The sequence below is a fragment of the Typopeltis vanoorti genome, chromosome 15 (genome assembly GCF_054136105.1).
Source record: "Typopeltis vanoorti isolate ZY-2024b chromosome 15, IOZ_Tvanoo_1.0, whole genome shotgun sequence".
Classification (NCBI taxonomy): Eukaryota; Metazoa; Arthropoda; class Arachnida; order Uropygi; family Thelyphonidae; genus Typopeltis; species Typopeltis vanoorti.
The window spans coordinates 26,377,298-26,392,401 of record NC_143563.1 but is presented as its reverse complement, the minus strand read 5'-3'; the positions used below and the strand labels follow the sequence as shown (position 1 = coordinate 26,392,401).

General features: G+C 34.0%; 1 protein-coding gene across 5 annotated transcripts in view; it reads left to right on the top strand.

The window, feature by feature from the left end:
* RanBP3 (ran-binding protein 3) overlaps window positions 1-15,104 on the top strand; it is a 282,159-nt gene that overhangs the window by 19,123 nt on the left and 247,932 nt on the right. For all 5 annotated transcript variants that reach the window (XM_090404725.1, XM_090404727.1, XM_090404724.1 and 2 more), the window contains exon 2: window positions 7,340-7,368. In XM_090404725.1, the coding sequence (XP_090260851.1) occupies window positions 7,340-7,368 (29 nt within the window). The remainder of the gene's footprint in view (window positions 1-7,339; window positions 7,369-15,104) is intronic.

The window sequence follows — 15,104 nt, the reverse complement described above, 5'->3', positions numbered from 1 at the left end:
AATCTTTGTCCTCACTACCTTCTCCAACATCTTAAACACAACTTCAGACTTTCATCAACATTCTTCTCACTTGTTTCTGTACTACACTTTTCCTCAGAAGATATGTCATCTAAACTTCAGTCTTTCAACTGTAAAGTTTAAATGCACTATAAGTTATAAAATAACTTATCGAGCTCGGTTTTACAAGGGTCTTAAATCAAAATATTACAGAAGATATAATGTAAAGTTGATGTAAGGTATAAATGAAAAATTAGTTATAATGTATAGTGTATGTATGATTTGAAATTACCTGTAAAACTATCGTGCTCAACACAAAGGAAAAGAATTATTCTTTGTTAAAGTAATGAGTCAGCACAAAAGTTGCCCAGATTAGTAAGGAACAAAAGAAATGCACCGAGGAAAAACTTGCAAAAGTTGAAAAATCATCAAGAACAGACTGGTGCAGGTGTGCACAGGTGACATCGACACGCCTGAGGATAGGCACTAAAATAGCAGAGGTAAAAACAAAGAACAGGAAAGGATATTTGAGCTACCTGGTGAGTAGGAAACAGTGTTCACTCATTTACGGGAGTTCACCAAGGTTTACTGTGTCCCTTGGAGTTCCTGAGTGTTCCAAGAATTGAGAAGTTTCTGAAGTACAGAAGCTGCTGTGTTTCTCTGCGACCACCAGCACTTGTGGCCAGGAACTGGTGGAAAAGTCTTGCAGATGAAGTCTGGTTCTCCCCAGCTTCTAGTCATCGACTACAGAGATAGGGAAAGGACATCACTCGGAATTTGCACAGTGTCTCCATTAAGGATGAGATGTATTTCTTCGACATCCTAGAGGGAATAAGAAATGTCCTAATCAAGACAGAGGAATGAAATGTCCCAATGGGACTTTCATCGAAAGTCCCATTGGGACATCTTCACAAAGGACTGTTTGTGAAGGAAGATCTGTGTGTAACTGTAATATTTTGATGCTTTTGTGCTACGGATATATGCAACTGTGTAAAGGTATGAATTAAGTGTTGTTTTAATTATGTATAATACTGTGTCTAACAGCATATTGCAGTGTTTCTTAAACTTCAGATATCTGTGTACCCCTTCCTAAATTTTCATTATTACCAAGTACCCCCTTATCGAAATAATGATAAAAATAATAATAAATAAAAAAAAGTATATTTCATTGTAAATGTCTATTTTATTTGAATTTAGATGTACATGTAAACAAAAATATGCTTCATTTGTAATGGAACAAAATTGATTCATATAATTACTTTTTTATCAGTCGCAATCGTATGCTCTTCGCGCTGTTGCAGGCTCTCAATGTACGTTCATATATGAAGATTCATGAGTGATCGCCCGCGAATTTGCAAACTATTCAAATGAAGCAGTTATCGCAATTTGAGTAGGAGAATTCATACGTAATATATAATTTATTGAGAAATATATATGTTTAAAATAATTATTTTTTTTCTTAATAATGATTCCATGCGTTAATTGTATAGTATTATACGCGTGGATAGGCTTATGTGTTCGTCCGACATGTTATGATAGGTTTCACGGTATAAAAGAACACAGATGGTTAAGCAAATAACTATTTATTAACTTAAGGCTAATATTTCGCTGGTCTTATATCCAGCATCTTCAGAGCACACAACACAAAGTATGTTACAAAGGCAAGACAACCACAATCCGGTGTAACAGTGGGGACAGTATAAGTGATTGCAGCGTGCAACACAAGACTAAAGTCCTAATATGGCGCCATCTAGGTTAAAAAAAAAAAAAAAAAAATTTCAAGTTTTCAAAACTTGAAATTTTTTTCAAGTTTTGAAAACTTGAAAATTGCCACAACTAGCTTAAGGAAATTGCCACAATAGGAAATTGATAGGAAATTGTCACAACTAGCTTAAGTGTTAAGTAAGATAATTAGAAACTTCTGTTTAAGTTACGAGCCCTTGCATTTGCCGTTATTCCACACTTCAATCCCTCACTCTTGGGAATTGAGTCTGGCTGGTGCAGTCGAAAATCAAATAAATCTGCCAGTCTGAAGAGCATAAGGGACTGAATAAGTCGCAGGCATATGGCTAGCAGCAATTTGAATTAAAGTCAGTCATACGTACGATAAGGATTAAGGCAAAGCAATAAGGGGGGGCATCAAATTCAGCGTAGTGGGTTAGAAACATAAAGGAAAAGCATTAGCTATATAGTATGTATATTACAATAATAAAAATAAAACTATTACAAAATTTTTACACAACCGTCACTCCCAGATCTCAAATTGCATCCATTTTCTGTAGTATAATGCCGTCAATATAGTACATAGCCTTATCTCTGCACTCCAAAATGCACTACTCCACTCATTTGTCAGTCCACATGAAATGTCACATTTTTCAAGTGGATTGACATTTTCAAACATCATTTCATCCATACTCTGTTGGTTCACCAACTCTTGCACTTGTACATTGCTTGTATCGGATGCATCATAATCAATTACCAGACTATCAACCTCTTTTCTTCACAGCTCATCAGTTGTCATGGTATTGATGCTGAATGATAATAGTGCTTTCCATAATAATTTCACATATGTACTATATACCCTCTTATCAGTAACCCAACTTCCATACAGTACCTCTTGATAACTCTCATCAACTGGCAGTAGTATTGCTTCATTCACAACAATATTCTGTGAAGATATCACCAAATGTGACTAAATCACATTGTTTCCATCGCATGCTGTTTATTATTTTTCAGAAATTAAAAAAAAAAAAAAAAAAAAAAAAAACCATTCTCCTTGTTTCTGTACACCATATCATCCTTTCAGTCCACATTTTTTTACATACCCAACCAGTTTGTCTGAATGTTTCATGATCAGCGAGTGCCCTTGACATTTGCGACATGTAACACCTTGCAAAATATACTATTCTGTTAATTTCAAGCTCATACCAAAAAATTAATATAAAAAGGATGAGCCAAGTAGTAAGAAAGCAAGAGGTTGACTGGAATGAACTTGGCCGACATTGTTTTAATTGTTGGGAATGTAAATTTTCAACATTTCAGGAATATAACTGCAATCAATGATATTAATAAAAATGTCAGCTAGTCTTGTGTTTTTTTTCAATACTTATCTTAATTTTTTTATGTGAAATGTTTTTTTTAGGAAATTTCTCAAAAGTACTCGTCGTCATCATCATGCATATCATGGATTTTGGCCTAGCATGGCCTGTTCCGGCCTTAGAAGTCATCGTTTAAGAGGACGTCCTGGTTTTCTTTTTCCTAATGGCTTGTACTTTAAGGCTTGTTTTGGTAATCTTTCTGTTTTCGTTCTTTGAACGTGTTCTATTCATTTATGTTTATATTTTTTAATTTTTTCTATTACTGGTTCTTGATTTAATTCTTTCATAATTTCTTCGTTTCTTTTGTGATCAAATACGGTATACTTTGCAGTTTTTCTCATAAACTTCATTTCTGCTGTTATTAACCTTTTGTTTGTCTTTTTGTTTTATTGTCCAGATTTCGCTTCCATACATTGAGACTGGTAGGGCTAATGTATTGTATACTTTTAATCTGGTTTGTTTTTGAACTGGGCTTGGTTTAAATATAGAGTTAATTACACCTGTTATTTTTAAATATTTTGCAATTTTTACATTTATATCTTTTTCATTTTCATATGTGATCATACATCCTAGGTATGATGACAAGATCTTGATCAAGATCTTAGAACAGTTAAATGAATTTACCTGTTCTAAGATCTTGTTATCTATTACTATTTTAGTTCTTGCTGGATCTTGTCCTTTAAAGTCCATAGTTTTTGATTTTTCTGTTGATATTATCATACCATAATCTTTGGCTATCTCATTTAGATCTAAAATAGCTTTCTGTAAGTTATCTTCAGAATTTGTAATTATTATTTGGTCGTGGGCAAAAAGGAGAGTGTTTAAGTTCACTGCAGGAGAACGTTTAATTCCATGATGATGTAAATTTTTATTCCATTTTATTATTATTTCATTTAAGTAAATATTAAAAAAAGTTGCTGAGAGGGGACATCCCTGTCGGACCCCTTGGTTTGTCTCCCTCGTATATGATAGCTTGTGATTTAATCTTATTTGTAATTGATTATTTTCATATATACGTGTGATAGCAAAAGTACTCGTAATATTTTGAAACCGTTTTTTTCTTCCAAGATTATACTCAAAAATGTCATTTTAAAAATTGGATTATAAAGAAGTATTTGGTTGAAATATTTTTGGTTCATATCATAAATGGTTCCTAAATTATGACATGCCGAAAGTTTTATATTGTTCTAATCCTTGACCCAAGTGTAAACAAACAGTTCAGGAAGCATCTTCATGACTAAGCTGCTTGTATATAGAGGATGTTGATGTCATATGAATTGCCTTGGTATTAAAATGTTAGTATTTTCCTGGGTGTAGTTTCTACTGGTGAGACCTTAATAAAGGTCAAAAACAGTCAAAGTAGTGCCCTTACTATAATGCCTAACAGTAGATGTCTGAGAAGAAGTGCTGTGGATTATAGGATACAGAAGTCATTGAGGTGAAGGCAGCAGCTCTATAAACAAGTAGCCTAGTAATAAAGATACTCCAAGCCTTGCTTATGAGATGTTTTGAAGGAACATGTACAGTGGGCATTTTTATAACAGACTACACATGTTTAAAAATTAAAATTCATTAAACTCCAGTATATTTAATGTTATGTAACAATGACATTGTTGAAAGTTTTTTTCACTTGGTTATATATAAATTAAAGATGCCAAGAAATTCTTTATCCAAGTGTAAGCAAACAAAATTTGCGTGTGAAGTGATTTCACGACTGGGCTACTTCTGTATAGACGCTAATGACTTCACATCAATTGCCTTAGCATCCCATAATGCATAGCATTATGGGAAGGGTCACTACCCAGACCAGTTTTGACCTTTATTGAGGTCTCATCAGTGGAAGCCAGACCCAGAAGTGGCCCAAGGTTGAAGTAATGCAGAAGTCATCTTTTCAATACAAGAAGTCAAAAGGATTACAAAAACACAATCTTGCTCCTTATATCAAAAATGTTACAGATAAGCTAGCCAAATTAATGAACAAACACAACATAAAAGTAGCCTTCCTTCCTATGGAAAAAATCTCAAGATTCCTACATCCACCAAAACCACCTCATCATCCTCTTAAAAAACCAGGAATATACAAAATCCATTGCTCTTGTGGGATTTGCTACGTAGGACAGACAGGAAGATCTGGAGAAATACGCATGGCTGAACACCAAAAAGACGTACAATACAAAAGAGAACAAAAAACGGGTCTTGCTTTCCATACCACTTCCACTGGACATGATGTACTCTGGCAAAAAACGACGATGTCATACATAGAAAACAACAGTTATATAAGAAAATTTAAAGAAGCTGCTAATATGCTAAAAAACCCAACCCAATGCAATAAAAATCAAGGTTTAATTCTCCATCAAGTGTGGTCAGCTCTAATAAAAAATCTACCTCAATCTGAGCTCGGACTGTATGAACGAGAACAAGAACACGGGACATCGTCCAGTATTGTTTAATGTCAATAATCTTTTATATCTGCATTCTGTTATTTGAGTTTATGAATAGCCAGATGGTTATGATTTGTATTTATTAATTCTCTTGTTTAAACTTTAAGTTATACTATTTACCCCCTGAAGATGTAAATCCTACGATTTACGAAACTTGTCGGGAACTATTATTTCAGTATTTTGTATAACTGAATAATAAAAAATGTGGTGTAATCACTGAAATATATCTTTTGAAGTCAAAAGGTGTCGCACCTTATTATTACAATACTCTGGATTAGAGATTCACTTGGTTATACTATAAATTAAAGATGACAATTAAAGGATGAAACCAAGAATATAATTTCTTGGCGTATGCCTGTTATTAAGATATGCTATGCATTCATAAAACAATGCATATATTGATAAAAATGCAATCATATGATCAAATTGATATGGTCAAATAAGCTGCACGGTAGCACACCCAACCAAAATGGGCATATGACGCCACTGGTTCCAACATAAAGGTGTGTGTGTGCGTTGATTCATACGAAGAAAACATGCATGGGGTGAAAAGGCTTGTTGACTGGTGTTAATGGCAGTGGTTTCACACTGATTCAGGATATGAGTATACAGGGGATTTGATTTAAAAAAATATATATTTTTTGAAAGAACAAAAATATAAAGTATTGAAAATAATTAGTTTTCAGAGGTGAACTCTTGGCTCAAATATTCTAAAGTTTTTTGAGTCAAATATTCTAAAGTTTTTTGAGTCAGTAAATGTAGTTTTCAAACAAGAACCAAACACTGGAAACCATGTGATAAAATCTGAAGAAAATGTTGATAGATTCAGTCACAGACATGTGGTGAAGATGTTTGCCAGGATAGAAATATCAGAACTTGTAGTAGTAGTAGCAGCCTGGAAAAGATGAAATGACATCAAATCTGGCAGTAATTTGGCTGATGTCCTAAGAGAACACCACAAAATGTAAGAAAGCTGTGTGGTGTTCCAGTAGCCAAGGTTATAGAAATAAATCACAAAGGCAACAGTGTTCTGGAGGCAATTAAAGTCTTAGAAGTAGAGTTATGAGTACTATAAAAGGAATTGGAGATCATAAAAATGATAGGATATCTTTATCTTCAGTTTTTATGTATGCTGAGTAATTAGTTTGAAAGATAATGAGATTGAGTAGTGACAAAACAGGAAATGAAAAATAGTTTGTTGGAACACAATCATGTCTGTCATTTGCTATTTCTACCACTCTCCTAAATTCAATGACTTTACTGACCGATTTGACTGTTTCTTTGAAAGTCGATCATATGTGGTCAACCTTAAGAGTGAAATAGATCTTTATTTTTTACATAGTCTGGAAACTTTCTACTCCAGAGAACAAACAACGAGCTTATTCAGGCTACTTTAAGACTCTAAGAAGTAGGGTAGTGGCCTCACTCCAGCTGACGAAATTCATCTCTCTCGCCTGAAGACAGTATGCCAGTGTTGGCATACTTCTAGTATAATCCTGCCAGTATGATACAGCATTGGATATCTAATTAAATTTACTTTACATAAAACTTTACATTTCAGACATTGAATTTTCCTATGCCCATGGTCTGGGACATATTTTATTTTTTAAACTCAATCTTAGAAGGGAAAAACATAACTGATAACTAAATGATATTTATTATTCACTGTTAACATTAAAATACTGAATTATTTTTCCTTTTGATTTTCCATGAAAAGAAGAAAAAATGAGAAATGGTAGAAAAGGACTTTAAAATTGACTTTTGTGTTATGTTTAAATAGTAAATTGATTTCTTTTGTTGTAGGAGCTTCATCAAGTAGTCCTTTTGATGATGTAAGTATTATTAACTAATTAACTTCTCAATTAGTTTTTTATTAAAAAATAAGACCATTGTAAAATGAAATGCTTGCATATATATATATATATATATATATATATATATATTGTATTCATTTACATGCTTATCTTTTATGTTAAGTTTTTAGCCAGTTGGCTTAAGAATTTAGTCCCATAAAACTAGTACATAAAATTTTGTCACAATGTTTCAAATAAAGAAAATTCCACTGTTTAACATATTTTCTGGCTTCATTTTCATGACTTTCAACTAGATCCTTCAGTAGGATTGCTCTGAAAACCAAATTATACACAAATTAAAATTTTATTAATGTATTCAGGATAGTACAGTAGAAATATTAAAAAAAAAAAAAAGTTTAAATACAACAAGCACTAAAAGAATGTAAAAATGGAAAAGCAGCTGGTATAGATGGTAGTATACCAATGAACTATTAAAAGCAGATATCAGTTTAATGGTGAATATACTCTATCAATCTCTTAACCAAATATGGATGCAGGAAGAATGGTGAAATGAAGGTAATATTGGGTTACTGATCAAATTCCTCAAAAAAGTAATTTAACTGATTGCATTAATTGGAGAGAAATGTCATTATTAAACAAGTAAAATACTAACAAGAATTATATTAGAAAGAATAAAAAAAAGAAACAGATCAAAAGCTAAGAGAAACACAAGCAGGATTTAGAGCCAACAGGTTATGTATAGATCAAATAGCAACATTATGAATAATAATAGAACAGTTAATAGAATCATCATCATCATCATTATCCAATTCTAGAAAAGATATTATTATACCTTTCATGGAGTCGACAGACTCATCGTGGGAGGTTCATTCAACTGACAACATATTTATCATATAGAATCTTAAAGTCCTTAACACTCCTTGCATTAACAACACATTCTGGTAATGCATTCCATTCATTGACAATTCTCCATGTAAAAAATTACTATCCAATAAAGAGTTATGAATAAAAACGAATAATGTAGGAATAAGTAAGTAAAATTAACACATAAATGGTATACATGGGGGTGCTTAAGGGTCAAAGCTATATAACTGAAAGGAGACCTCCACATAGCCTTTAAAGGAATGCGGAGAACCGACCAGGGCTTCTGACCTAATGTCCAATCCTCACCTTCTCGTGGTACACCCTGTTTGGTATCTACCTGGATACTGAATGAACGAGGATGGGCTGGCAATTTGGGATTTAGCAGACCAAATTGTATTCTTATTGGCTTAAACCAAAATACAAAATGATTGTACGACATGACAAAGTTTCATGCCGGCTGTGGCGTTGCCCGGTTAACCCCCCCGTTGTTTTTGCCAGGGCAAACAGCAAAAAGTCAGCTACTGGAACAAATCTGAAAACACATTCCAATTCAACATCACCAGAGTTAAAGATCGGTACTATCACCATAAGAAGCCTGAATGACAAAGAAATGGAGCTAGCTGAGGAATTAGATAAGTACCAGATCAACGTAATAGGGATGACTGAAGCAAAAAAGACAAAAACTAGCGAGATATTTCTGAGCAATAAATACAAAATGTTATATTCAGGCAATGACAATCAAGGAAAAGGAGTAGCAATAGTATTCAATACTAAATACGAGACTAATCTTCTTGAATGGCAGACAGTCTCAAGTAGAGTGATGTGGGCAAATATGAGAATGGGAACTGGACAATGAGACTTTGCCTATGGTCCCACACTTAGTAGAAGTGGAGGAAAAAATTCCTCCACTTCTACTAAGGTAGAAGTGGAGGAATTTTTTGATACTTTAGATCAGGGATCGGCGAACTGGGGTAAAAATGAAATTCTTGGGGGTAACGAGGACTCAATAGACATAAATAAAATTATATAAAAAGCTCATTCCTTGTTTCGACAGAAATTTTTCTTCTGGTAACACTGCATCTGGCCAACGTAAGATGTCACGCCATGTTGAACTCCAAACAATTTAGTTGCTAAGTCGTTGTCAAATTGCTAAACAGATATTATTTGTCAGCTATTACCTGCCTTAACCTTATATTTTGACACATGTGTTTTTGCTTTGTTTAAATTGATTTAAGGAGTTATTTAATTTAATTTATTTCAATAGTTCTATTTTAAGTGTAAGATTTTCATTTATTAACCATATTTTAGTTTTATGTTAGTTCGATAATTTGATTAATATATCTTCTCCTTGCTCGATTAATTTTCGATGGCCAATAAAATAATTAAATACTGCCTTCATCTTGAGGACATGTCTTAGTGCCACGTTTACCAATTAAATTATGGTAAATTTAAATGAACTTTAAAAAACTTAAATTCAATCACTGTCTTTTTTACCCTTCAGATGGCATCAACTATAAAAAGAATGTACCAGGAAGAGTTCCTCAATTATGGGTTTACACAAATAGAAGACAAAGGAATAATGAAACCACAATGTGTTGTATGTTTAATTTTACTGACTGCAGAATCTTTCAAAAAGATCCAATTGAAGAAACACTTGGATAATTTGCACCCACATCTGTCTTCCAAACTGCAGGAATACTTCGTAAAGTTCTAAATGTCTGTCAAAAGACAAAGACTGGACGGCAACTTGAAAGGTACATTCGATCAACATTCAGCATCAAAGGCTAGCTTTGAAGTGGCCTGGTTGATTGCCCGAAAAAAGAAACCATATGCTATTGGTGAGGAATTGGTTAAACCAGCAGCTTTGAAAATGGCAGAGATTATGTGTGGTCAGAAAGAAGCCATGAAACTAAATTCAGTGCCCTTGTCTGCAAAAGTTGTGAAAGAAAGAATTTCTATTTTAGCAGAAAATGTGATGGAACAAGTTTTTTCTTCAATAAAAGAGAGTAAATGCTTTGCTATTCAGCTTGATGAGACTACAGATGTCAATAGTAATTCGCAGTTGATGGTGTATGTTTGTTACAAAGGTTTACATGCAATTGAAGAGGAATTGTTGTTTAGTTCTCCTCTCGAGTTGCGATCTCGTGGAATTGATGTCTTTAATAAAGTTAATGAATACTTTAATAACGTTAATTTAAAGTGGGAAGACTGCATTGCTGTGTCTGTTGATGGAGCTCCAGCTATTTTGGGTCATGTAAGTGGTTTTTTGGCTTTGGCGAGAGAGAATAATCCAAAAATTGAAGTTAACCACTGTATGATCCATTGCCATGCACTGCTTGTGAAACATTTGGAACCTGCACTGGAAGCCGTCATGCATGATGTTATCAAGGTTGTCAATGTTGTCAAAGGACATGCACTAAACACGTGACTATTTTGTGAATTATGTAAAGATGGTGAGACTGAATATACAGACCTACTTTATCATACAGAAGTGAGGTGCCTCTCACGTGGAAATGTTCTGAACCGAGTATGGGTTCTCAAAACTGAACTTGAAATTTTTATGGTTGATCAAAAGATAAATTCTCGCAGATAAGTTTACAAACTCCTCGTGGGTTGCACATCTTGTATATTTAGCTGATATTTTTGAATATGTGAATACATTAAACAAAGAATTGCAAGGAAAAAACATCAGTATAATTTCAGCCAGAGAAAAGATTTCAGCATTTGGATCAAAGTTTTATATTGGAGACAGAAAGCAGAACGAAACAAGATAGCTGCCTTTTCAAAGTTAGCTTTGTTTTGGAAGATTGTGAAAATACTTGCCAAACTCAAAGAGCAGTTCTCTGATTACTTTCCAGATCTTGATTCACACACTGTCAGTTGGCGTTGTAGATCCCTTTAAATGTGAAATTGCTGATGTACCAGAAGAGCCTCAAGGATTGGCAGAGACACTTCTTGAACTTCGATCCAATAATGAAGCACATATTGAATTTGAAAACAAAGCAGATCTGTCATATTTTTGGATGCCAATAGCTGCAAAGGCTTTCAAAATTGCACATGAGGAGGCAGACAAAAAGTTGCTGCCTTTTGCAACAACCTACCCTTTGCGAACAAGGATTTTCCACTCTAATGAACATGAAAACAAAGCAGAGAAATCGATTGAACTCCAGAGACAGTATCCAAATTTCTCTGACATCAAAATGCCCCCAATTTTGATGTTATGTATCAAAAATGAAACATCTCTCCAAAACCTGAAGTGAAAAAGTTTTCAAAGAAATCCTTTTGTTTCATAATGAGGATATTAATTTATTTTATACTTTTTATATTTATAATTGTATTCTCCATATAAATAGATTCAATAGACCTTTTGAATTTGAATAATCTATGATTTTCTCCCTTTCAATTCAAGGGGGTAACGTCGGCGTAAATAAATATATTTTGGGGTAATATGTAAAAAAGTTCCTCGACCCCTGCTGTAGATAAAGCAACTGACACAATGAAAACAGAAAAGTTGGTCCTTGTTGGGGATCTAAATAGCAGAGTAGGAAATGATTGTCACACATAGAAAAATATTTTGGGAAAATATGGAGAAAAGAGCAAAGCTAATAATAATGGCAAATACCTGTTGGATTTCTGCGACATGGACTGGTTATTACTAACACCATGTTCCAACATAAAAATGTGCAGAAATTCACATGGAGAGAAGAAGCAAGGAATAAGAAAAGTCATTGACTGTGTTATTGTTGATACAAAATTAATAACGGAAAAAAACTCGCGTACAAAGATTATTTAATAGTATAAATTTCGCCTGTGTGTCACAGGCATCTTCAGTACATATTAAGCTCAAATTAAACAATAACAGACAATTCCAAAAAGTGCCACCTAAGTAGCTGGTGTACGATAACTGAAACGGTCAATAAATTTCCTTAAAAAAAAAAAAAAAATCAATCCAATAAAAAGTTATGAAAGAGTAGCTGATTTGTAAAGTACTATCTCCCATAAAGGAGATAGACGCAAGCCGTCGGATCTGTTTAAGTTAGGAGAATGAATGAAGTAGAGTTTCACATGTTTCTTTATAAAGGCGTTCCATGAGGAACTGACTTTTGTGAAGAACTCTTGTCTTTCTCCAATGAACTCTGTCTAGTGAAGATGGTATGTTCTGCAAGTCCAGACTTTTCAGGTTTAAAGTATTCAATATAAGATTGGTGTTCTTCTAGCCGAATAGAGGCAGATCTTCCCGTTTGTCCAAAATAAGATAATCCACAAGAGCACGGAATCTGGTATACACCTGGATGATTTTTTTTTTTTAAGGAAATTTATTGACCTTTTTAGTTATCTTACACCAGCTACTTAGGCGGTGCTTTTTGGAATTGTCAGTTATTGTTTAATTTGAGCTTAATATATGCCTGTGACACACAGGCGAAAATTATACTATTCAATAATCTTTGTATGCGAGTTTTTTTCCGTTATTAATTTCGTATTGATATGTCTACTCACGCATCTTTTAAAACTCATGTTATTGTTAATAGTGATGTTTTCTCCCTGGTGCAGGACACCAGAGTGTACAGAGGATTTAAAATTGGAAGTGATCACTATTTAGTCTTGAGCAGAATAAAATTGAATTTCATATTGAAAAGAATAACATGTAAGAAAGTTTTAAAGCGAATAAAAGTTGAGCAGCTCTCAGATGTGAACTGTAGACTAAAATACACAAAGATTATTGAAGAAAAAATGAAAGAGTTTGAGAACATGAACCAAACCGTAGAGATTCAGTGACAAGCCTTGAAGCAAACCGTGATTGATTCAGCCAGAGAGGCATGTGGTGAGGTTGTCTGCAAGAATAGAAAAATTAGAACTCCCTGGTGGACACAGGAAGTTAAAGAGGCAGTGAAAGAAAAGAAAGCACATCAAAAGTTCCTGGCAAATAAGTCAGATTGTGCACTTAGAGAATACAGAGACAAATGTAAGAAAGCTAAACACTGTAAAACTAGCAAAGCAAAAGTCATGGGAGGACTTTGGCAAGAACATAGAAAATAAATATCAAGAAGGTGGTAAGATATTCTGGAGGGTTGTTGAAGAAGCTTAGAAATGGAGGAAAGAGTGCTCTAAATGGAGTTAGAGATGATAAAGGTGACATGAAAATGGGAGAAAAAGATATCCTTGAAGTATGGAGTAATTACTTCGAAAAATTGCTAAATGAAAGAAGCAGTGATAGCACAGTGGTAAAAAACATTGACCAGGCATGCAGTCAGGAATACATATCCATACTTGAAGTAGAAAAAGCCATCAAAGGCTTGAAATGTGGAAAGGCAGCAGGAGTAGATGATATTCGACCAGAAATGCTGAAGTACGGTGGTATAAGTCTTACAGTGGCTGCACTGCATAGTTCTGAAAGCCTGGATAGAGGGATGAATTCCTGATGATTGGAGTAGAGCTCTCACAGCGAATATCAGAATTTCTGAACACAAGGACTACATTCGGTTTTACAAGTATAGCCATTCTGGTCTTGCAGACCATGCTCTGGATACTCGCCACAGAATACGGTGGAAGAAAGCTACAGTAATACACCGGAGCAAATATAAATTCGAAAGATTATTTATGGAATCAGCCTCTGCCCTAAGAAACTCTCCAAACCTCAACAAATTTGGTTGTATGCGACTGCCCCAAATTTGGGAGGCATACATCAGCAGACCTTCAGCCCAACGGCCAAGAACGCCTACTTAGCCCACCAGAGGGCACCATCAGGACTTCTAGGAGAACGATAGCTTCATATCTTCATTCTCAGTTACTGTATTGTTAGTGCCTGTGTGCAACTGCCTTTTTGTAAGTTCCTTTTGAAAATGGCAATGTGACATTGCCGAAATATCGGAAATATTTATTAAAGTATAATTTAATTTATATTCGGATCTACGTTGTTTCAATTCCCTAAGTGATTTAGAAATGCATAACCAACGTATAAGCCTGTCTACGAGATGTTATACTTGTAAATAAATCCGCTACAAGTCTGCAAGATTCCCTGACTAAATTGAATAACTGTTGTAATAGATATGGTATGAAGGTCAGCAATAAAAAGACAAAGACAATGAAAATAGGCAGAATTGTTGAAAATGTCAAGAAAATGGAGAACCTGTGGATCAAGTGAAATATTTCAGCTAACTTAGGCAAGATTTTTAGTGAAGATGGTAAATTAAATATAGAAATAGACAACAGAATCAACATAGCTGGTGTGATAGGAAGTCAATTGAATAAATTCATATGGAATAAGAGAGAAATTAGTAGGAACACTAAATTAGCTGTATACAAGACAGTGTTCAAACCAGTTTTAACTTATGGATCTGAGAGCAGGGTCAGAAGTAAAACACTAGACCCAGGGTCTGCAACCTTTTGAGTTGGAAGAGTCAAAAATTACAATTTACAAAATTTCAAAGTTTTTAAAGAGCCACAAAATTTTAAAAAGTTTTTAAAGAGCCACAAGATCTTATTGTCTTCAAGGCATTTTTGCACGGCATTCGCTATATCTTCCCCTCTAGTTTGTCTCGAGTGCGGTAGCAATCCTAGAAGTTCTTCTTTTGGACCTTGGGAAGACATATACCTGACAAAAAGGGCAACTTGTGCTGTGTCTTTTATGTCGCAAGACTCATCTATAGCAAGTGATAAGGCAGAAGAAGGTTGAATATCTTCCACCTGCAAATATGTTACATTTGAAGACATTTTAGCTATTCTATCTTGTACTGTTTTAGTGGATACGAGAAGCTGGGCATAACGAAATATAATTTATCAAAAAACATTTTAAGATATTTCCCAATTAAAAATACCTACCTAAATAAAATAAATAATTCTATAATAATTTAATTATTAAAATAAATAATTTAGACACGAAACACTGCTTG